The sequence below is a fragment of the Lampetra fluviatilis genome, chromosome 11, assembly GCF_964198595.1.
Source record: "Lampetra fluviatilis chromosome 11, kcLamFluv1.1, whole genome shotgun sequence".
Lineage (NCBI taxonomy): Eukaryota > Metazoa > Chordata > Hyperoartia > Petromyzontiformes > Petromyzontidae > Lampetra > Lampetra fluviatilis.
Window position 1 is genome coordinate 10,340,175 of NC_136285.1, and position 25,453 is coordinate 10,365,627.

Sequence of the window (25,453 nt, forward strand, 5' to 3'; positions counted from 1 at the left end):
TAGACCTGAACGTAACATGTTAGGTAAAAACACTGCATTAAAATATGAATATACAAATGTAAACCACAAACGTGCACATGAATAAAATCAACGCAGTCTCGTAAGGAGCCTGCAAACTTTTGTCATTTAGTTATCGGCGAAAAATAAAATGCCCCAATTAATGTTAAGACAGCAATCTTAGTTTAGACCTGCTGCGCTCATGTGTACGACCAACGCATTTACAATTTAAACACCACGTTGTTAATGATTGTGACAAAGAACCAATGTGTTTCATCTCAAATTTATTTAAAAAGAACATAAAAGCAATCGTCAGTGACAATCAATGCCCACTGAAAGGCTTATTTTGTGCAGGCAGGTAACACCAGCACTAATCCATGCAGATTTGGCATCCGTTCCACACAGTGCACTGCACCCACTCCCTAGCACCCCGCATCCTCCAGACTTCCTGGTGGCAGACGAACTTAAATTCAAGCGTCTGCAGTGCTCGCGTCAAATTTTACCGCTAGAAATATGTATTGCTAGCGCCAGACTAAAGGTTGCCGAATATTACTGGGGGAAGTTTCCGATAGCGTCCGTTGAAGGGAGAATTTCCCACCTTGATTACAGTATTTCAATACAAATTTCTCCTGCAGGTAATCTTCATTCAGCGCTCCATAAATTGTCAAACTATCCTGTAAACTTGAACTACAGTGGAATAGGTTGCACTTACATTTAATGTATTATTCGTGTTCTCATCTTGTAGGATTTGTAACTTTGCTAAATGTTACATAAATCACAGCTATCGTTTGAAAACCAACCGTATAGAATCCACTGCATTTCTTTGTCTCAAGCTTACAGAACAAACGCGGATTTACCCCGTGAATCGATGTGTGCCCACAGAAATCATGCCCTTCCCTCCTCGCCCAACCCAGGAAAAGTCAACAGCCCCAGCGCGGCAGCCCCCTGGCACGCACACATGGGTTACACACACACACGAGGTCACGCGAACGCGCGAAGTGAGCGCTCGTGTGGATTTCTCGGGTTGCATTTTTAGGAAAGGGAGGGGAAAAAAAAACTTGTCACCCAAACATTAAAAACACACCAGTACAGTGCAATTCAAACTTGTATCCACACACTAACATGCTGTGAGCACGATGCATGTGCTGTCCACACAAACGAAGCCTCATTCTGGCTGGTACAGTGGTGTGAAATCAAGTGTTTTTTTTTTATACATTTTTCTCTAAATCCCTGACTACATGTACCAACCGTAATGAAGTATTAAGATGACACAAAATCGAGTTCAGTGTCAGTACTGCCCATTGTCAATGTGCACTCTCCTGGTTATAAAGTTACTGTATATACACAACTGCGCTAAAAACCCCATGCCATTAATGTACAACAGTTTACATGAAAACTCCAATATACAGCATATACAATTTCTTCACGCTAGCATATATTTATTGTTACTCAAACAAGAAAAACGGCTGGTGCTATTAGTTTGATATTCATCACGACAATCTGATATTACTTGAAGGACATCTGGCCACACGCACGAGTTTCGTGAAATCTTTACCATTTAATTTTATAAACAGTACTTTTTAAAAACCTACGTATCATCCTTTGCCTGTTAAAAACTGCACTTCTGAATTTACATTTTCCAAATAAAATTAATGATCAGATTAAAAGCAGTACTATTTTATAGCCACGATAAAAAGATGACGTGGCAACGTCACAATTATGAAACAGACACCCTGGGCGGAGTTTCATTACAAGGCTCCACAAGTCACTCGGGATGAACAGGGCCTTGTTGTAGGAGCACCATTAAATAGCAGCTACAATAACTCCTCTTTGATTTGTGTATCTAAAAGTTGCAGGAATATGGCCTCTTCATGAAACGCAATCATTTCTCGACTCGTGGAAACACCACTAGGTGGTGGCTCTCAACTGAAAATTGAAGAAACTATAAAATCAGAACTCAATATCTATAGGATCACAGGCCAAGTGCCTTTATGCCTACCATACACTCCATTCGAGCCCTTATGATAGGCCACCAAAAAGTAACAATATTTATGCAAAACTAATGCTTTATTATCACGCCAGTGAATCAATATGCACTGCTTCAGTTATGCATCACTGATAGATCCACGAAATCACGCAAAAAAGTTAATTCTGTGCAAGTATGAGGAAGTGGCTTACCTAACACTATTAAACAATTAGGCCACCCCAGATTGACTCAAGGCTGCAATTTGGATGCAGCTTAAGTGGTAAAAATAATAATGAAACAGGACAAACCACGATCCCCATGGCAAAATGAAGCGAAGCCAGGTGTGTGCAACTATGCCTGGAAAACTGATCAAAGAACAGGCACCATCATCCGTGCGTGAGACCATGCGAGCACGTGCATACTCTGGCAGGAGCATGGGGGGGCGGGGGCTGGCTGGCTGCGCGAGGCTGGGCATGTCAGCCACTTGCTCAAAAGGGAATTTAGCAGTGGGACATTTTTGGGATGTACGAGTGAGACGGGTGTTTTCTTTTTAAAACGATGTTAAAAGGCACAACCTTTAAAAAGGGGTAATAAAGTTGGTAGGAGACAGAGGTTGGTGGTTGACTGCTACCTGGATGCACCTTAGGCAGGCACACATCACACTTCCACGCTCGATACGAACATGCCAATGCGTCCTGTAAGAAGGGAACCCGTCGGTTGTGCACACAGCTGGGCCTAGTTTGTGTCCATGTTGTCCATGTTGTCCATGGCATCCTCCTCTCCGCTGGCAACGTGTCTGTTGTCCTGCGAATCGTGGTTTTCCTCGGGGACGCCCAAGGATGCCGAGACCTCCAGAGCACGCTTGAGGTTGTCCCTCCGCTGGTAGAAGAGCACGTACGCAGCCTTCGACTGCAAATGCAAAGACAATTTTATGCAATGTGATTCCAGGCAAATTTTATTTAGAAACATAAGGAATAATCACATATCGAGATCCACCGTTTTGGTCGTCGATTGCTTTTAGGTCTCATGCTAAATTTGAAAATACTATCTTTTCAAAACAGGATTATAGTTTTAGTAGAGCACAATAAACATGTAAGCAATTTAAAAAGACAGAAATGCAAAAAGTACATGATGCATATAGACAAAACACAACTGAAACAAGTGAAACTGAATGCACTTCACCAGCTTGTATTGTGCATAATTATTGGAGTGATTTCAACATGCAAAACAAGTTTTAATGAAGAAGGTTTTCAAGAAAAACGCCTACAAATTCTCACCACAATCTGATCTTCAGCCGAGGTGGAAACACTGCTGTCATCGAAGTAGTACCAGGAGTTCTCCGCCTTGTTTTTCGCATAAGCAGTATCTGCCAAGGAAGACCATGACATTCACACAGGTTTTTAAATATCAGTACCTGTACTTTCCACCATACATTGTGCCATTACACAAAAATGTCCAACTCACTTTTGCCAAGTGGTGAATGTGAAAAAAAGACGAGATGCTATCAAATCGAGATTGCACAATGCCAATTTGGAAAACTACAAGATTGAGATGAACATGAGCAATCAATTACAAAGTCCATTTAGTTCAGATTTTAGTAGTAACCTGCAAACAAGTTACTTTTTATACGCTTTTATTTAACTCACTTCGTCTGTTGTATCCTCAAAAAAGAAATCTTGTAATTAAATTTTTACACACTTCCCAATGCGCTATCGACTGCAAACTTCGTATAGGTATGTCACTGATGACACACGATATTCTATCATAAAAAATCCAAAACATATATTTTTTTACTTTTTACATACTTTTATTTAACTTACTGTATGTGTTGTATACAAAAATCTTGTAACTCAATTTCAACCGTATTCCCAATGTCGTATCGACTGAAAACGTTGTATAGCTATGTCATACTGATGACAATACTATATTCTATCATAAAAAAAATAAACGATCTTTTAACGGGCTGTAATTGTCCACGCTCAACTCACGTTGCCTGTAAATCACCACGGTCCCTTACGTCACGGCAAGCCTTGGGAGCCATGCCCAGGGGCGGAGGATGTGGAAGATGGGGAGGGGCAGCTCGGACAGTACATTTCATTAAAGCGCGTTTAAAAAAAAAATAGTTTTAAATATTTTATGATATCTAGTTTGTGTATACTTACAGTGGCCTCCACCCATTCCTCCGTAGTGATTGGACACCGCGATGAGGTCATAGGTGCACGGAACATCCTGTGTTCCGATCACAAACTCCGACATGTCCAGGTCTCTGCATGCATGCATGACAATAACGGAATTAGCATAACACGTTCCTTCGGAGTGGGCAGATAGGAACTTGGTTGGACAGCGCATTCGTGCACGACAGAAAGCTCGTGGTCACGTGACGCACTTCAACCAATCCGGGAGCGTACATGTTTGGGAGGGGCTATGCACGACAAATAATCCCTGGTGGGCCGTGTGGAACTGTTGTTCCTACCTGTAATACCCTTAAGTATAATTAACATAAACATATTTATGGCAAGAGCATTTACCCATTCAAATATCTCAAAGCAGTTCAAACCATGTTCAACCTAGATAATGTCCACATGGTCTTTTTACAGGACTTAAAATGGTATTTTTATCATTTACACGGCACAGGGTGCACTTTCCCACTCCTACGAGAATGTTGCATAGAAGAAAAATCAATCACCCAGATAAAATTTAGCAAAAACAAAGTCAATATTAAGATCAGTTATCTTTTTGTGAAATGGTGACTGGGCTGAGGCCATTATAGACATTTTCTTGAGAATTCCATTTAATCCAGAGCAGTTGCCTGCATTGGAACCTAGGATATCAGGTGGTACCAACTCTGCATTGACACCCAAGCCACCTGACCAAATCATGTCCAAGCACTTAAAATACATCCGAGATCGTAAATAGTAATACAATACCAAACATTTCATTCCAAGATGATTAAGATACCAGTGGTTTCCAACGCAATTAAATTGTTTTCCATTGCAGTGCAGAATTTCCTTTAACAACATAAAACGTATATAGATTGAAAAATAAAATCTTACCACGCAAGATTCAAAGCAATTCAGCATAAGCATCTATTTTAATGCCAATATGCATGACTCTTAACTAGTACTAAACTCAACAGGCATGCATCAAGAGTAAAGTTGAAGTTGATGTTTTAGAAAAAAAAATACATTTGGTGACGCAAAACATCGTGGATTTATAATTAATACAAAACATTCAAATATATGCAGACTTTATTTAAAGGACAAAATAAGTCTCAGCTGAATCCCTTTCTTTCAGCATGGCCAATTCACTTGGGCCATGACAATAAAGAGTTCATTCTTGAATCTAAGAACACAATTTATCCAATCGTCGTAGGATGAATCATTACATGCCTATTATCCAATGCACATTTCATAATGCACGTGCGAGAAAGACAACGAATACAGGCAGCTAAACACGGCGGGTCCTCACCGGATCGGGAAGTCCACAAGGGTGTCCAACTTGTCCCTCCAGTACTTGTTGTACGAGAAGCGCTTCAAATGCACCACCAGAACTTTCGGCAATGCCCACAGGTCAAACTTCTTGGTAGCTTGCTTGTGCTTCTTGCAGTTAGGACAGTACCTGGGCAAATACACCACCAATACCCCTAAAGACCTCTGCCCCTAAAGAGTACTTCTGTACTCTTATAAGCGGCCATGACAACATTTACAACTAGGTGGGACCTATGAATGTTGTCCCGGTTGATCAAACGTCCCAAAAACTTCCTGAAAAATATGTTCAGCAGCTTGGCTTTTCTGGGAAAATAAGTGACATTAGTATTTCTTGGAGAGAAAATAACGTGGATGAAATATCTAGGTCAATCCAAACTCCATTGTAGAGAATTAATTGTGGCTTTACCTGGTGTGCATGTATTTATCAAATTAGTATCATCAATAGCAGTGTGACAATGCATGTTTATTCATCACGCCAGTGTACTTATATGATCAATCGCCGAGTTCATATCATTGAATGTTTCATGTAGACTACTAAAACATAATAAGCCCCTTTATATTTTGTTCATAACGAGGTCCTGAAGTAATGACAGTACAAGCACAGCAGCAAAAAAAATATGCAAATTGAGAGCAGAAGATTAATTTATTTTAAAAAATAGCACTTTAACAATGTAATATTACTCAAGCAAACCAATAAAATCAGTTAGAAGGGTTTAGAGGGCATAAAAGCCAACAAACACCCTTTAATACTGCCATTTCGAATTGGATGGAGACAAACCCAAATTACATTACCTGTTTCAATCCTTGGAATACAAAATAATTTATAAAATTGACAAGTATGGCTGGTTCACCGACTGGCAATCACTCACGACCAGAGCAGATTGCACAAAGAAAAAAAAAACCCTATGTCACACCGATGATTTATGTCGGGAATTAGAAAAGAGTGCCATTTGCCTATCAATTGATAAAGGTAGACCCTATGATATATCAGTCAAGAGGCAGCCATTAGGTTTACAGGTCATTGCTTAAATTCTAAATTATTAAAAACGAGCAGAAAGCCTGCAATCCCTCAGGTAAATGTCACTCAATAAGCCATCTCTTCTGTCCAGTGGCTAACAGACGGTGGGGGGCCATTGCAGAATAAAATACACGTACGTATATTTAGATAAACTCCCTATGTAATAAGACACGGTCTGTTGCAAGCCGACAATAAATACCAACTGGCTCTCAGAGGAAGTAATGCCTCTTAAATCTGGTTTACTTGATACTTGGAATGTGTCATGGTTTGCTCGTGGGATAGTTACCATGGATCCGTGGCTGCCAGTTCCTCCTTGGTCGTGAACAGCTCGATGCATTCCTTAAGCTTCACTGGGTGCTTCTTCTTCAACGGCTGTGCGAGCATGCTGTCATGTTTTTCAAATTCCTGCTCGCACGCCACACGCCAAATATTACAATTTGAATATGTACAGCATATAAGTTCCACACCTCCGATTAGCACGGTCGGCTACTATGCATGCTATGAAAGAAGCTACACACACACACTGCATTTCAAGATTCTGTACAGAAGAGATATGCATCACAAAAACGCTGACGGCATTAACCAACTGTGTAATAGATTATACATTTATGAAGAATAGAAAATGCCTTCCCGAGCTGCAAAATTTAGGTCACCTTAAAGGCAAGGTGATAGTTCAACATGCAATATTACCTTATCCACATTGTTGTTGTAGAATCGTGCTCTCGTCTCAGAATCCCATTCTAAAGCCAGATAGGTTCTCGCTGCAATGCAAGATAAGACAAAACACTTAGACAAGGGCGGGAGGATGGGTGGTGCAATGGTAACACTTGTGTACTTCCCAGCAAGAAGTCCCTGGGTTAGCTTCCCCACTAGGATGCCTGTGTGTGCATGGGTTTCCCCCCCCAAGTATCTAAAAAACCCACAACCTCTAAGCAAAAAATTAAGAAATTAGGATTAGACATCGGAATATTATCCCTGTTGTAAAAACTTGGCAAGTTCCTCTTGAATGAGAATTGTGAAACTCTCAAGGCATCCACAGGTAAAGAGACAATACGTAATAAAAAATAGAATTAGTTACTTTTGCATTGATCAATGTGATAGGCCTACAAAAACAACAGATCAATCGATCACGCTTGCATTGCCCCATTATCTTACTTCGGCGCTTACCATTCAACATGCATCTGCAATGCATCACCACACCCAAACTACATCTGCATGCAATAAATGTATGTAAATGTGAAGGTGGAACGAGTTAATGAATAAAACAGTTTTTAGCCTGTTGGACAAATAGGGTCAAATAAGTATCAATTGACAGTTCTTGCCATCATTTAAAAAGCCGATTATTAGTGCAATGGAACCTAAGCAAAGGAAATTATAACACACACACACGGTATGCTTATTATCAAGTACTGCATACAAGACCATAAAGCATGACCACTGATCATTCCATGTATATATATACAGCCCTTTGTCAAACCACTTATAAATAAGGGCCACCCATGCCGTGCAGGTCGTGGGGGTTATAACAGCCATCCTTCCCATGCTGGTCAGTTCCCATTTTTGAAGGCTGCATTGTCCTCTGCTGTCCACCATGTAGCCCCATAGCCTATAACGACCCATCTGTGCATGGTGGTGACCGAGTAAAGCACTATCCAGTCCAAATCCAGGTTATTTTCAGGAGATATGGTTATATTGGATAGACTGGGTCATTTGGTCATAGGGGTGTGTGCACGTTAAATTCGATCAGCATGTCTGTATTTGTGCATGCGTGTTATTTAAATTAATCTGTGTGTGGGTGATTTGGTCATAGACCCGACTATGCCATCCATCTGAAAATGTACGTCCTCACTGGCACCTTGGAACTTGATGGGCTTGCCGTCGTCTGTGATGGCGTGGTTCTCTGTATTGCCATAGGAGTTGACAGGGTGGATGGTGAAGAGGGGCCGTCGCTTGTGTTCGCATCGCTGCCCTTTTCCGCCCAGCTGAGACTCATCAGCACAGCCCTCCCCGTCTCCCCTCTCCCCCCGCTCGGGAGACGCCTCCGTGTCAGAGTCTCCGTCGACCGTGCTTACTGCCGTGTACGTTGGCACCGCCCTTGTGCTATCCTTGGGTCTGGATGGTACGATCTGCTGGTCCGCATCACTCTCAGACTCGGAAGCGAGCTCCTGCTCCGGGTCTCCCGTGACTGTACTTGAAGGCACGTCCTGGTTGGACGTGTCATCCTCCATGTGTTCCGAGCCTGCCGGAAGACAAAAAAAAAGAAATCTAATTTTTAAACAAAGTTTAATTATTTCCAGAAATGTTGAGATGGAGATGGCCGTGTCGGGGTTCACTTAATTTAGTAAGATTCTACGTGATAATTGAATCATTTTCATTTGACCGCCGTGCAACGAATATCTGTGGTATGGCTTGTAGAAAAGGGTAGCATGGCCATTTTTTTTATAAAGTCACATGCAGAAACCTCAAAAGCAGTTCTGCGATATATTTGGTGGGCTGCCATCTAATAAGGGGCGATGCATCATTCTGCAAGAGTTTTGAAGGGATATATGTTAATTTCATGATATGATGCAGAAGGCACAATTGTAATAAAATTTTCAAAAATATAAAGAAATGTCATGCGATCTTAACAGAGTTCCTGCATGCTTAGATTTTAATGTTTTTTTGCACATCACCAAAACAAGCCGTCAAATATTAAAGCTATGGTAGATTTAAAAAAAGTCAAAGCTCACCATTGCATTTGTAGTTGTGGGGGTAGTGTGTGCCATTCTGCTCCTGATGTCCATGATCTTCCTCCTCGTCATCTGGTTTTCTAATGTGGCGCCTGCAAGCAAAAGAAAACGGGAATTTGCAAAATCCCTTTGACAGCATTTCACACAACCATTGGGTCAGAAAGCTTCCAGTACCATTTCCACTGGAAGGTAGACTTAAAAGATAAGTCAAATGTTTAACCAACAGAAGTAGCCAGGTGGTTCAGAGGCCAGAGCACTGATATATTTGATTCAAACCCAAACAGTTGCCCGTAATTCAGAATATTTATACTGGAGGAATGCAATGAGCTCTAAAGCTCTTTCACAGATGTACAGTAAACCAGTTTCTACAATTACAGCTTGCTTTGGGAGTTCAAAATATTAGTTTGTGATCATGAACCCATACCGATTGTCGTGAAGTATGGTCAAATAACCCCCACAACCTCTACAGCATGGGGGGGGGGGGGAGCACCTCATCCAGCTGTAGGTTGAAAATGGGGCTGTGTCTATGCTATGCTAATACATAGAAACCGTACATGCCAAAATACATACATTGTTGCATTCACTTTGATAAAAATCTACCCCAGTTTAATATGGTGAGGTGGTCCATGACTCGGTGATGGGCAGCATCTAAATTACATGCAACGTAAATATTTAATTGTACTGAACGGATGTCTAAATTACACAACTCAAAGTAGTCGGTAAAATAATTTACAGCCGTTTTGTCAACCCACTGGTGGATGAAAGCTGCCCCATAATCAGTGGTCATGCAGGTTGTTTGGCCATACTTCACCACGCTGGATTAATTTGAGTTGGCGCAGGCGGGGCTCAGAACCCATTCGCGATATCACGCGCTATCGATTTTAGCCATGGGAATCGCTAGGATTTATGGTGCAGCACGCAAACTACTACATCGGGTAAATTGGTAATTTGCGTCTACAAATCACCCCTGTAATTTGTAATTTGAATATTTATTTGCCCACATTTGCTGGTGGGGCAAGGCGGGGCCCATTGGCCAAACCAACCTAAATGAAGGACCTGCCTGAAAAAACATCTTTTGACCAAGTTTGGCTTTCTCCACCACCTCAACCAGACCTCACCCCCTCCCCCTCCAAGTGTTGCGCGCCACTCACTCCATGCATTCAGTGAGGTGCTCGTAGAGCCCCTCCAGGGTGGTGGTGCTGCGCGGCACAGACACGAGTAGCGGCAGCCCGAAGAGCGACGTGCTGGCACTGCTCGAACTGTAGCTGCTGCGTGACGTTTTACGCTCCCGCATGTACACGGCCACGTGTACGTGGTCGGGGGCCGTGTCCTCGTCCGCCACCTCGAATCTGAGAACACGGAAATAGAAACCTCAACACAAGCAACCGCTATCAGCATGTGGATTTCACAGCCACTTAGATTCCAGATTAATGGACTTCAACTCCTTCAAGATGCCGGCCAAGTAGTGCAGGGCGAAAGCTTGAGGGAAGAAACGGATCAATGCGTAGCCTAACCCAGTAGACCAATTTCAGTCAACTTTTGATTATGTGGGGTGGGGGAGGTGGGGCTGGCCTAGATAAAACAAAAACAGATAATGCAAAACTTGTATTAATTAGGCTATAAAATGTATAATTGTTTGCCTATAATTTATTGTCTGTGTTTATTGCTTTTTGTAGCAATTGGTTTACTTTGCCGACATGTTTATTGTCACGTGGGCACCCATTTATGGAACCTCAATGTGCAGCAAGGGGCATATAATAATTAGTATGCACATAAAATATGATATGGATATATTATCAAGCGCAGTTAATCTGCAACTGAAATACTCAGTAATTACCTGCACAGGTGATGGGCAATTTGCAATAAAATAACCACGTATTTACGTGCACATTTTTTTCATAAAACAAAATACCCTTGAGTATGCCTGACCAGACCTTCACAAGTAGGATTGAGCCTGTACAGTACTTGCATTGCAAAATGCATGGGAATATCAGGTGATGTACTTAAGGGCAGTGAGGTGGTAGTACAGCAATGGATGTTTTAATGCCCGTTTACCCGCTTGTATGAGAGGTTCTCTCCAGGAACTCCAGTTTCCTCCCAAATGCTCATTAAATAAACTGGTCAAACATCTCATCGCGAGATCTCTCAAAACAAATCGTCATGACTTAGTAGGCTATTTGAGAGAAAGACAGATTATATTATAGAAATGTTTGCGTGCATCAAATTAACACTACATTTTCAAAGCTCTATTCTACATCATAATTCTAAATAACAAACTGCTGCTACTAACATATTAACTGATGGTGAAGTCAATGTCTTCTACATGGATTTAGAAACGTGTTAAAATTTGGGGTAAAGGTTTCCTGTCTTATTAGGATTCGTAGATAACAGGCTTGTACTCGTGCAGATTCTCACTTATGGTACATGCATATTAGTGTACATGTGAGAACCAAGTGTGATTTATTAAAAATGCCATGCCAATGTGGATTTAGGTTGAGAGAGAACAAAACTGACAAATTATAATTTCACTTGGAGGTGGGGTGCGGAAGTAACAAGGCGAATAGCAACTTCATTACGGATATAAAATAAAAGTATTGTTTTTGGAATACAAGCATAAAAAAAAAATCAGATCACAAGCTGCTGTTACTAAAATAATAGTTAACGGTTCAGTTATTTGGGTATATTTTTTAAATTCTTTTACATTTTACAAAAAAAACTAAAACATTACTCAAAGGTGGTACTGGATCCTTGGGTAAAAGTACATTTTCAAAACTCACACAAAGATGTCGTCTCGATCATTGATGCCATTTAGAGGCTCGTTCATAGTGAAGATTTTGTGGAAACGATGATTGTACACGTCTGTTACTACCATCTGAAACGAGACCGTAAACACAGCAATTAATGCTCAGAAACATGGCATGGAAAACAGATTCCGTTAGAAGAGTGTATTGCATTATGGATATAAACAATTGACAAGCATGATATTAGGTTTCCCCTTTTTTCTGGCAACAAAAACAGGTGTAAAGATGTTAAAACACCAAACCGAAACCTTTTACAAGGAATCATGTCTGCATTAACCACAATACTTGTGGTCAGAATGCAAAAAAACTCCGATAATATATGCATCGTCTTTGAAACTGAATTGAAACCATTTGAGACTAAGCTCGAAAGAAAGCCGTCTCTGGTGTGGACCAATCAGTTTCAAAGACAATGCATATATTATCGGAGTGTTTTTTGTTTGCATTATGACCACAAGTATTGTGGTAAATGCAGACATGATTCCTTGTAAAAGGTTTCAGTTTGGTGTTTTAACATCTTAACACCTGTTTTTGTTGCCAGAAAAAAGGGGAAAACCTATTCTCATATTTTGGTACAGGCAAGGAGATCCCATGAAATGACAAGCAAATTAACCTTCAACAACTGACTAGCACTGCAATAATTATCAGAGGAAGGTCTCAAAAAAACTATGCTGCCTTCAAGTTTCAAACACTTGAAGAATATGTATTATTCATAACAGAACACCCCCTCACTTTTGACTATCATCCCTTTGTTATGCCGAGCAGAGATGTCTTATTAGCTCAGATGTTTGGTTACAGAGTTACAAAGTTCACGTACAATACAGTCACGCCATTATGCATACAGCTGTTCTCAGGGTCTCACGTTTTCCTTTGGGACATCAGCGAGCAGGCCCAATGCAGCACAAAGGTCGGAGACAGAGCCCATCTTGGGCACCACCACTCTGTACTGCACAACAATAGATACAAATCCATTATACAAACATCAGACGGTAAATAACAAGTACTCCTAGTAGATGCCATCTCGTGGGTCTTATGACGATTACATGCCACCATGACCAAATCAGCTGGCATGTGGCCATCTCCGATCTTGAAAGTGGAACAGGGTTGAGCTTTGAGATTGCATGGATGAATGACCACGATGCACTAACATGTTGTCAGAGTTTGCGGGGCTAAGTGGTGTGCAGTGTAACAAAATATTGCTGTACTTTATTTCCATGTCTATGTTCCCTGCCTTCACGAACCCGCAGTGAAATATGATCAACCCCCTCAAGCCACCAAGTAAAAAGTGACCCTCATCCAGCTGTGGATAAGGAAAGGACCGCTCGTAGAATACAAAGACACACACATGCAACCGTTCCTGAAGGATGCTATTTTGTTTATGCAGGTGTGAGAACGCATCACATTAGCCACACAAATAATGCTTCCCCCCCCATCAGGTGAGCCTACCATGGTAGGCTTGGACTTTGGGTCTTGCCAAACGAGTGTGACCTCCACAGCCCGCTCCGTCTTGATGGGCAACGGCAGAGTGAGGTAGCAGAAGGGGTCGAAGGTCACCGACACCTTGGCGCACTCGGGGCAAATGAGCGTCGACTTAAAGAGGCCATGGAAGATGTCTACGATGATGGAGTCGTTCCGCTTACGGTGATTGTCCCATGCCTCTTGCGCCACAACCTGCAAGTGACATTTAAATGGTTAAATTCACTGAGGAAGTATTACACCGGACATTATCATCTCGTGATTTTAGTTTGAATAATTATACATTAAGAGGATGAAAATTCACGTGTAATTGTATAATTGGCCTATATTCATCCACAAACTCCTCAATAACTCAAAAATTATTCCAGTTACTCAACTGGGATATTTGGCCACTTGCTTTTAAGTATTTTGCACGCGGAAAGAAGCTGGAGCACCTGGAGAAACTTGTGCATACAAGTAGATAACACTAAAAGGGCCCAGATAAATGGGTGCACAAACCTACTCTCTAAGTTTTAGAAGTCTGTACGAGCCATCAAACCTTGCAGTCCATGGGCAGAATGTGGTTATCGCACGAAGTGGAAAATGTTCAGCGATACCATTTTCTGTACAAAGTTAATAAAACTGATTATGTAATAATACACTCTTGAATAAGGTCGTCATACAATTCACTTTGTTCACAATTTAAAGATGCTGGCACATTAACCGTTGCCATCCGAGGTGGTTCCAATTCACGAAATGTAGTATTGGGTTATTTACTTATAACACACACAAGGTACTGGAGGAGTAAAGGCATGCCCCACCATCCCCCCCCCCATCGTAAAAAAATATGCCAGGATGGATACAGTTGATCACAAATTCGTAATAATATACACCATTTCTGTTATATTCACTCATGAAGGTAAATTGCACCAAATACCTTGTTTATAATTCTACTGGTATTTACATAAAGATGCACATACCAGAAGTGTTATGCATGTGGCTATAAACGTTTTCACCTACGCGTGGCTTTAGGTCGTGCTGCCCTCAGTATTCATCTAAATCACTATCCAGTCTCGTAAAGGATATCTGAAATATAACCAATTACCCTTCTCATTATACAAAGCTTTAAAAAAGGCTGCTATAAAAACTGAAAAAGCTTTAAAACATGGCATGTTGATTTCTATCGCTAGAAGAGATGACAGTCGGTGTATGAGACTTACGATTGAGTGTTAGCAAATGAGGAAATATACCAGAGAACGCATCCATCGCATGGAGTGATGCAATTATGTTATCTTGCACGAGCTAGATGGATCGTTTCACTGCGAGACCGAAATGGCGAAAGCTTGGGGGAGACCCTTTGCTGCAGCAGTAGATAGACCCATGGCCGATCTTAATACCTCATTCATTTATTGTAGCACATCTAGGCACTTCCATCACACCCATAACTTTAAAAGCAGCCAAGTCATTTGTATAGCCCCGAAACAGACCCAGAATAATACGCTGCTAATCACGAGGGTATGCTATCCATTATATAAATAGAGCATTCTTTTGAAAGTTACTGTGGGACAGATTCATTATTAGGATGCGAATCGGGATTATTTATTTAGCAGCTGAGAAAACGTACAAAACCTAGAAACCCGCATGTGGCATGTAACCGGGTGGGCCACACCTACCTTGTCATCTCGGCCCTCTGCATCCTTGAGCTCCACATAGGGCTTTTTGCGGATGCGGTTGAGATCTTCGTGAAGGCCATCCAGGAGGAAGGCCAGCAGCTCCTGCGAGTCCTGCTGCTGGTACCCGGAGAACTGTGGGGCAAAGCGGCCTACCTGCGTCTGCATCGCACACACACAAAGACAAAGACCCACCCCCCCGTATAGCCTTAGACTGTTGGGACAAGTGCTGTTAACGAGCGCCTTGGAGCTATGTAGCTCTTTTTCAAAAGCAACCTCACCACAAATGATAGCTCAACAAAGTGGCTTAAAATGTGGAAATTCTAAATGTGGAGGGAAAAACCGGAGGGACCCAGAGAAAAATTCACACGACCACAGAGCGAACATGCAAACTCAACATAAATAGGCATCAGGATCGAACCCACAACATCCTCCATACCAGGCAAGGTAGTTAAACATCGCCACCGTGGCACTGCCCCATGATTGTGTGCCCAAGGTTGTCCAACATTTTAATATTGATGAATGACAAAAATTACGTTTAATTCACAGGCAAGCAAGCCTCAAAATAGGACTCAGCGATGCCACTGATGGCACACGTGTTCGTTCAAATACAATGTCAATCAGGAAATATGAAGCGCAATGACACAGAAGGCCTCAAATAGAAATTTAAGAGCATTTTCTCAATTAGGATTCAAACACGTGGACAGCCAAGAACAGAGCCTAGCTACGCACCCCTACTGGGCATATCAAACCATGATTCAACTTAAGAAACATGCATTATTATTATTTTTTAATTACCTAATTTTCAGTTGTGTAAAAATCATAATTGTTTCTTACATACACATGTTGCATTGCAAGCAAGAGATAATTTACAAGTGAGGAACCAATGCACTGACATGTCAAGCATCTAATGTAGACGACTTGCTTTTTTTGGACTTAATCTGAAAGAAAAAGATTGGCACCTCCAAAGAGAGTGGCCGCAGCACAAGCCTCTCTCGAATCGCAATTAAGGCAGACAGACCTTGAAGGAGCGTGGCACGGTGGACGAGTAGCTCCCAGACCACATCTGCTTGATAAGATCAGCGTAGGCACAGGCGATCTCACCACGCATGCCTAGTGGGTTGTCACGGTTGAGCTCCTTCAGATATGCATCCTCCAGAAAGTAGGTGGTGAGAGGTGGCGTGTTGCTCAAGCACTGCAAACAGATATATATATAAAAAAAAGATTATAATAGCTGCAAATTTCTACAAATGTTATAGTTGTTTTATTGTCAATCCACTGCTGGATGAAGGCTTTTCCCATGCCATACAGATCATGAGTGTTATTGTTACTATATTTCACCACACTGGCCCCATGCAGGCCCGGGTAGTTGCCTGTCCCAAGTACAATCAGGGATTTAACATGCTCAAGCTTCAGGAGATCTGATGAGATGCATCACAAGACATTTGGTCAGAGGCTTGTTATTTTAGCAACAGACATTGGTTCGATGATTCAACGGAGCTAAAAAAAAATCGCATTAAAGCAGTAGTTCCGTTGGTTAACAATCATAGGTTTAATAGATAAATGTGATTCAATAAAGTGCATTCATAAATTTAACTGATGAGCACATTTTTTTTTTTTAAGAGTCAAGCAAATTCAAATTCAGGCCTATCTCGAGATCCACTTCCACATAAACTTTTTACGTTCCACCTATTGTTCATATCACGACCTCCCTTGTGAATGTGCGTGCGCTTTCACTTACTTGCAAAGCAGAATTCATGAAGCAAGTATTCCCCAGGTTGCTGAGGCCACAAAGGCCCGGCGTGCTTGTTCCACCGCGCCCGCTGTACGAGTTGTAGCTCGAGTTGTAGTTGTTGCTACTACTGCTGCTAGAGCTGCAAATGGCAAAAGCAGCCATGCCAAACATCAATAAACTAGCCTGTGCCAGACGGGGAAAATATTCCATCTATTTTAACACGCAATAACCTTGAAAGATAATACCAACACAAAACTCTGGTCAAGTTTGCTCAGCCACAAAAGTTAATGGGCATCAAGTTCAAGCGACTTGCATTTTTATAGAAGATATGTTTATATTTCAGGAAACCAAAAGGATTTGTTTTTCCACAGCCAAATATATCTGGCCCTAGAATATAGTAGTAATAAAAGAACTGACCATATGCAGATGGGAAAACTAGTACAATGAATATGGTGAAAAGTGTAGAGGTGACTTCACTTTATAACAATATCAAGTAGGTCCCTATAAATAGGTTTACCAAAGGGTTTTCTCAATACAATACTCTGCTTGGCAGGATGCACGTAAATAATTACATTTAACTCTGAACAATAAAAGTAGAGCTTGCCAGGTAATCGCTATACATAGATATACTTCATACAGCTCCAGTTTCCACTGGATGTTAAAACAAAGCTGTTTTGGAAACCGACTGTCTAATAACTTGGCCAATAGTCAAAAAAAAAAAGTTCAGATCCAACAGTGCAGCACGTGCAAAAATTTAAGATGTTTCATTAATGACGTGGTCAATGAGAAACCAAAAGAAACCTAAATTCATTGGCCACCATTTGGTCGCAACAAAATTAGCAACGTGCCAGCACTAAGCATACCACATACAGTATATTGTGTACTTGGCATGCGTTTCATTTGTGTTACAGATTTTGGGCCGATGCAATGTAGTCAGAATAAACTAGCTACTGCGGATAGCAATGTGAACACTCGCACCCAAAATACCATACTTCTAGTATACACACGTTTTGGCAATTGCAGTCAGTCAACCAACAGCCATTAAAAGGCAGGCAAAACACATGAAAGGGTAGTGCACCACACCAGACCACATCCGTCTCCCAAATGCTGACTTAGTGTTGACTACTGGTCATTAAAAGCCGAATTACCATAGGTGAGGCCGAGCACCAATTGAGATCACTGGATATGAAATTCATTTTCTGCATTCATAACGTTGCACTAACCACTGGGCAACCACTCCTGATACCCTAACTGATGCACTCACATACTCCCTTTTACATGGACACACACACCCATGTCTTCCATGTAAATTACATCACTCGAGCACATTAGTTTGATGCCAATGCTGTGAAAACGCTTTGGAGCAACCCTAAAAAAAATTTCGCATGATAAACACATTTAATTTTCCAAAGCCGATTTTCAAGTTTCTGATTTTACAAAAAAATATTTAAAATACCCAGTGGGTATACAGTTAATAGTATTTGGCATTTAATCCATTGCAATGGACAATGGCACACAAATGGTGTTGTACTGCTATGGGCATGGCCTTGAATAATTTGTTAAACACAAAGGAAAGCCTGGTTTACGCAAAACCAGAAGTGTGCCATTTTTTTGGGCGCAAGCCAGGTTTAGAATCTCACAACTCCCCCCCGCGGGCCGAGGAGGGTCACATTGACAGAGAACTTCGAGAACGTAACACCACATTAGCAAGGGAATGACGCCATATTTCACAAACATACGTGGACGTGGTCGCGTGTTCACGGCAAACAGCCCGACGAGTTGTTCAAACGTACGCGTACCCCCGTTGCACGCGAGCCACTCAAAACCACAATGCGGGCTCCGAACAACCCACAGGCCGCAAGGTTGCACAAACACACATCTGCTCTAGACAGTATACCTTAACGAATGCATTAAAACAGAACATGCTTCATGCAGGAGAGGGAAGCTAGAGGTTAGTAGAATGATAAAGGTTATACAATGGGATGGGAAAACGGTTTGTAAATTCAAAGCCTGAATTTTTTCCTAAGGGGACATTAATGAGAAAATAAAAATGAGTTGCATGCTGCCATATGTTACATAACTAAAATACAAAAAACAGGAAATGATTAATGGGTAGACTGTAAATATTAGATGAAAAAATAAACTGAATTCAGCATGAATTATTCAGCAATAAAGCAAGCAAATATAGTAAAAAGTTGAACAGAATTTAAAAAAACTTAGGTGTCCTAAATTTGGGGTGTTGAAACTTGATTTTAATTTTAACTCCACAAAACAAGATTCCCTGTCCAAAAACAAAAGCAGTCTAATTATGAATCATGCGTTCTGCTAAAAATAACAGATGCCAGTCCGGCGGGTACTGCATGCGTTTTATTTGGCAGGGTCAACTGACGCGCACGGCAGGGTTTACTGACACTCGGGCTGACGAGAATCTGGCCGTGAGAGCAGAGGTAGGCTGGGGAGGAGGGGGAGGAGGTGGGATAGAGGGGGTGGGCACAGAGGGAGAAGAGGAGGGCTTTGGCGACGGGGTGTCGTTCTCAGTTGCGTCGGCACTATCTGATCTATGGAAAGGAGGGGGAGCAAAATGGGCAGGAAAACACAAAACCAAGGTGAACTGAAAGTAAGACAGCAAAGCAAAGATACACTCAGAAAGAAAGACGAAGCAGCCACAGGTGGCCCGATAGCTTGTTGAGAACAGGAGTGCAGAGTCTTATTCGGCAGAGAGGTTAGCCAATGTCAGTGCTAAACCGATTACGTCATAAGCGGATTTGAATTCTGCCAAGATCACTACCTTAATGAATCACACGTTTTGGTTGACCGAGAGCCACAACATACAGTTCTAAATAGCATCAACGCAAATATGACAAAAAAGGTATTCACTTACAATCCATTTCAACAATACCATTAAGACTTGAACTTCAATCACCAAAAAATATGATGGAATTGTAAACAAATACCAATTGCACCACATTGTGTCCACAGGCTGGGTTTTTTTTTGTCTCCGTTGCAGTCATAAAGGTCATCTGACAAAAACAGCTCTTTAGCCACCTGTTTAATGGATATTTAAAACTGTTGCAATTATCAACAAACTACAAAAAGTTGCATGATATGAATTAGAATACCACAAAACCCCAATAGGACCTAATAAACAAACATTTACAAGTGACAGAAATCAGCACAAGTTCCTTCTTGCAGCAGTACAGTGCAGTGTGGCCCAGTTACCCTGCAATAGCAACCCTAATGGCAGCATTCCTGTGGACTACTACATTAATAACAAAATACAAAACAAGCAGGTTATCGTTGCTTTCTTGCCTGGGTGGGTGGGAAACAAACCAATAATACGACCTAAACCCAATGTTAAATCATTATTAACATACTTGGTAGTAGGCGATTGTCTTGGCCAAGTTCCATCTTCATTTTTCTGTTCTATTACCAGTACCTGCAAACAGGGCGATAGTGGCGTAAAAAAAGAGTTGCAAAACCATGCAGACCTGTCCCCAGGGAAACATTACGTCCCATCAATACGAAGAATTGAATTGCCATATAATATGCACAAGAATTGTAATCAACAGCCCTTTGTTAAATCAACTGCTAGATGAAGGCCTTGGGGAACATACGACCATAATTCATCATGCTGGATCGTGAAAGTTGGTGAAGAGGGGAGGAGTGGAAGGTGAATAGGACCAATTCTGATGTTAATCATAACTCATGTTAGCCTTTGGCAAAAGTCAAACTCAGGTCGTCAGATTATAACCTAGTGTTGCTTACCATTTTAGTCACTGCTTCTGACAATGATATATTGGAGGGTTTAAAATCCATGCTTTCCAACAATTATATTTCTGAAAAATATACAGACACCAAAAACGAGACGCTGCTTCTGTACCTGCCCCTGGAAGAGTCCCACATCCTGGAGGGTCTTTTCGGGTTTGTTGAGGGGCTCGTACGTGTTGGTCATATATTTGTTCCACAATCGTGTCTCTTTCTCTTCAGGGATATGAAACAGCTTCCTCATCTCCTTCTCTATGGTGTCTGCGCACAAACACAAAAATAGCCACAGACAAATGACTGTTAAGCTAGCGTCAAATTAGGTTGTGTTTTTTTCCACAGATTAATCAAACACTAGCACATCCCTTACTAGCCCTGCCTTACCCAGCAGGTGAGAAGTTAAAGGTTGACAACTAGGCCCTCCAAAACAGTATCAGAATGTGTTTATACTGGAGGAATCCAATGAGCTATGAAGCCATTTCCACAGATATCCCAGTAGGGGCGGGTAAGACAGCGTCCATTAAATGAGGCTTCACCTTAAACATTGACAAACTGTCTTTTTTAATGACAAAAAAAAAACTTTAATCTCAAATGTTCTTTCACAACACCAAATATCTCCATATACACTTACCAATGGTATCCGCCTTGCTGAACTGCCAATTCACCACCGTATCCAGGTTGCTGTTGTCACAAAGCCTCAGCTCAGTGAGGTAAACCTCCACCTTGCAGTGCTTGACAAACATACCATATTCTATTACCTGCCAAGGGGATAAGACACACAATTGAAAACATATTATAACATTATCCACTGGATCAGTTCCTCAAACTTAGAACTCTAAAGACTCTTAGTGGTGCAGCTTTCCGAGATTGCCAATGTTGTGGCACCTAAATGTGCGTTTGAAGGGGAGAGATTGATAAAGAGTTCTGAGGAATGGAGCTTGATAAAACACTGCACTTAGATGATGCAGCAAGTGGTTAAAACTTATACTTGAATGTCCAATAATGTCAATCAAGCAATTAAACAAAAAAATGCATAAATATTCAAATCGATAACTTAAACACTTATTCATATTTCAGAAACTATTTAAGGATTCATTCTTAATTAAAATGTAGTCTCGCAGACGTTTATGGTAATTTAAAGACATCATGCCAGTAGCACTTTAAAAAGTTCAATGCAATGTAACTATTCAACTCTTTCTGAATGATAATGTATGGCCTTGTGTGTGGAATTAATTGGGGAGCTGCCAATACCTTCCTTTCGACGGGCTCTTGGTCAGCTGTATAGCCATACCATTCCACCAACTTCTTCCAAGCCTCTGTGGGCACCAGAATGTAATCCAGCTCATCGATCAAATTATCCTTAAGCCCCTCCAAGTTCTCGTCTGGGCCAACTGAGCACACGCATTGGGAAGAAGAAAAAAAGCATGACAAAGCAGCACTTGCGCCGTTTCATACTTCGAATAGAAATGAGTTTGAAATATTATATAATTACAGTTGCATGCTGGATTCGACACCTTATTATCGATCAATATGCACGTTTGTACCGTGGCTTGCTCGGGCATGTCGAACTATACACTACCTTTGAAGAGACCAGAGTTGTCGATGGGGCCTGGATAGGTGCTCTGATCAGCTGCAGAGTAGACCTCCCAGCTGTCAAATCCCACATGCTTCTTCCACTGTTTGAACCAATGGCAGTCAACCAGGTACCTAAAAACGGGAAAATAAATTCCTTCAGCAGATATCACAAAAGTCAAGCCTAATGAAGCACACAAGCTCTTCTAGCAATTAAATTGCCAGGATTCAAGGTCACACTTGAAATGGCCAATAAATAACTTTTTGCCATTGTGGGGCATAAGGTCCCTACATATACATGACCTGCAAATAAATGCACGATCTCTCCAGTGTAAGAAATTATATTCATAGACTAATTCATTGTTACATGGCTAATAAGGTCCAATATCTTTTTACTATTTGAAGCAAAAACGTATAATGAATGGAAAGGGGCAAGTCCATAATAATTCAGGTGATACATCAATCAGTGCAGGGTGCATGTTTCACCAACCCGCACAGACCACGCTGGTGACGTGTCGTCAAACAACTTCCGTGATTTAAAGGCCTTCATCCAGCAATGACTTGCCAAAAGGGCTTAGGTGATATAACTTGTAACTACTAGGAGTAAGTGATGAAACCTATACTACTAGTGCCCATAAAACGCTAATTAAATGTTATAACTTTATGACTGAACATGTGAAAAAGCACTTCATATCGCATCGGATTTCTAAACGATCAAATAAAGTTACCGATTCAAACTGAATGGACCTTTGGTAAATGTAGTCTCAAGGTTTACGTAATATGGCAAGATAGAGCAACATCTCTGACACTTTGCTCTTTACGAACAAAAGTGGACTTCCTATTTATGGGTCCAGCTGCTTAACAGTTGTGCGCCTTCCATCACCGAATGTCATAACTAAACTACAGTATTGGTTTAAAATATGAGAGCACAAGTTCTGATAAGTCATAATGGGAGGGCAAGCAAGCACAATGAAATATAAAAATCAGCTTAGGAGTTCGCCACAACAAGGTACTTGAACAAGTTAGACAGGCATTATGTACCTTTGACTAGCCTTCGTGGGTTAAAAGAAGCAATCCTTTTAGAAAATGACCCAGAAAGAATGTTAAATATTTCACAAGTGCAAGAGTATGTACTCTGATCAACCCTCATTTCACCACACCACGACGGTATTGTTTTGCACATCCGAATTGTTTAAAACTGTTGTCCTTTAAAAGCAGCTTTACGTTGAAGTGTTTATTTTTGACGCAGGGTGGCGAGGCGGATAGTGTGCTGGATGGTATCACGGTCATCTCCCGGTGCCAAAAGCAGCATAAAATTGGAACCCAAGGAAGGGCCCCACTCATTTGTCAAAAATAAACCCTATGTATCCAACGCCCTGCAAATGCAACTATATAAACCTTATCAATCCCATTATTCAATATGTATACAATCAACAACTCTCCACCAAGTACAGTATACAGTACGATAATTTTAAAACGGCCCCATGAGCAAATTGTTTATATTTGGTCACTTAAAAGTTTCCAAAAGGCTTCTCTTTTAAAACAGCTCACTCGTGTTCGTGACTCATTTAAGTATTTTCGCAAAAGCCTCTTGATTAGAGCGGTCTGCGATTGGATGGAATGTTGTCACAAGTTGATTTTCACGTTCACTGCATTCCAAATGCGTAAACCCTACCAAGTATAATATAGGGTCGCGATCTGAACACGTATCTAAAGACGGAAGTTACTCAAGTCTTATAGATTTTTAAAAAAAAGCTTATTTAAACTACAAGTGACCTGAAAAAGGCAGCAACAGCGTGGATGGTAGATTAAAAAAGAAATCCACGAGGCAGCAACAACCCATCACCAAAGTTAGTCACTCACTGTACATAGACGTGAAACACCGGTACAATGCAGCCAAATAAGGCGTCCCTAGGCTTTGGCTGCCACGGGGCCAGGAGGATATGGCAATACAAGACTTAAGACAGGATTATTTAAATCCATCTGTGCGGAGCTTTGATCATTACCCAACCACCACCATCCTCTGTCGTCGTATGCGTCGTCGATTCTCTCCGGGTACTCGGGTTTCCTTCCCACAAGGGGAAGCGAAAAACCCACTCATTAACGCAATTCATGGCCAAATGTCACAAACGTGGCAGGACCCCCTTGACAATAAGTCTTGAGACTGGGCGGAGACTTTCCATGGTAAAAAGGCAGTGGTACTCCTATATCTATAAAAAAAAATACTATTAAACTCACGCTTTCAAGGTCTACATTCTTCAGAGCTTTAAGCGTGACACTGTTACACGTTTCCCGGTAACCCCAACCCCCCTTTACGGGTAGAAGATATCACATTAAAGTGTCATGGGATCAATAACACCTTCTCAAAACTCGTTTTTTCCCCTATATATTTTTTAAAAAAATCTTAAAACATCTCAAGCACTCTTGGAACGAGGAGGATGGGTGAACACCTCCCCCACCACCCCATCCCCTCCGCCAGCCTCGTCAAGACACCGGCTGGAGGCCTCAACATTCCCCCCCGCTAGTGGCCACACGCCACGGGCAAAATCTGACGCTTCGTCACTTCACCATCATCAGGAGGCGGCGATCAATCCACTGCTGGATGAAAATCTCCACCCCCCCCACCAAACCGACACAGCCACTGCCGTTCCCTCACGTGCCAGTAAACAAGCCCACGGTTTAAACGCCGTTTAAAAGAACTGAAAGAAACACAAATCCACACCCCAATTATTCAACAATTCGCTATTTCCATGGCGAATCAAACCCCGGCCATGCGGGCGGTGGTGGCGGTGGCTGCTAGCGGAGGACGGCCGAGCAAGGAGGCTCGGCGTGTACGGCCCGAGGCCAACACCGAGTCGAGTCGCCGGGTAAGCCGCCTCGACTCCTTCACAGCCGGGGCCCACGGGGGAGAAACGCAACGCCAACCAACCCCCCCATGCCGCCACCACCATCCGCTAGCCTCTCAGCCCTGGTCACGGGCCCGCCGACCCAACGACAAACCACCGCCCGCCCGCCTCCATCGCACACCATGTGTCGCCTTTCTTGAGCGGCGTCTTGAGCAGGGCTCCGATGTCGCCCTTCTGCGTCGCGAGGTCCGCAGCGCCGCCCTCCGCCATCTCGCAGCCCGGGCCCTCCTCGTCTCGCGCAGTCATCGTCGTCGTCTTCGTCGTCGCCACCGGCGGCGGCAGCAGCAGCAGCACAGGCGGCGTCGGTGACGTCATACTCTCGCCGTCTGACGTCACGCCTCGCGTCCCCGTTGCCAT

The 25,453-nt window shown here is 42.1% G+C and overlaps 1 protein-coding gene across 2 annotated transcripts; it reads right to left on the minus strand.

Moving 5' to 3' along the window:
- Window positions 1-264: 264 nt before the first annotated feature.
- LOC144934789 (ubiquitin carboxyl-terminal hydrolase 15-like) lies at window positions 265-25,453 on the minus strand. 2 transcript variants are annotated; one of them, XM_078860945.1, is made up of 22 exons: window positions 25,218-25,453; window positions 22,198-22,325; window positions 21,870-22,009; window positions 21,250-21,376; window positions 20,737-20,882; window positions 20,231-20,292; window positions 19,268-19,414; window positions 16,863-16,995; window positions 16,143-16,316; window positions 15,125-15,283; window positions 13,443-13,667; window positions 12,859-12,942; window positions 11,976-12,070; window positions 10,350-10,547; window positions 9,199-9,290; window positions 8,325-8,708; window positions 7,160-7,230; window positions 6,756-6,874; window positions 5,432-5,581; window positions 4,126-4,229; window positions 3,241-3,329; window positions 265-2,872 (listed from the first exon to the last, which is right to left on the minus strand). In XM_078860945.1, exons 1-22 carry the CDS (start codon window positions 25,451-25,453, stop codon window positions 2,699-2,701), a joined length of 3,237 nt encoding a protein of 1,078 aa, XP_078717071.1. In that variant the 3' UTR covers window positions 265-2,698. The 2 variants fall into 2 exon arrangements, with proteins under 2 accessions (XP_078717071.1, XP_078717070.1); XM_078860944.1 differs by lacking the exon at window positions 19,268-19,414.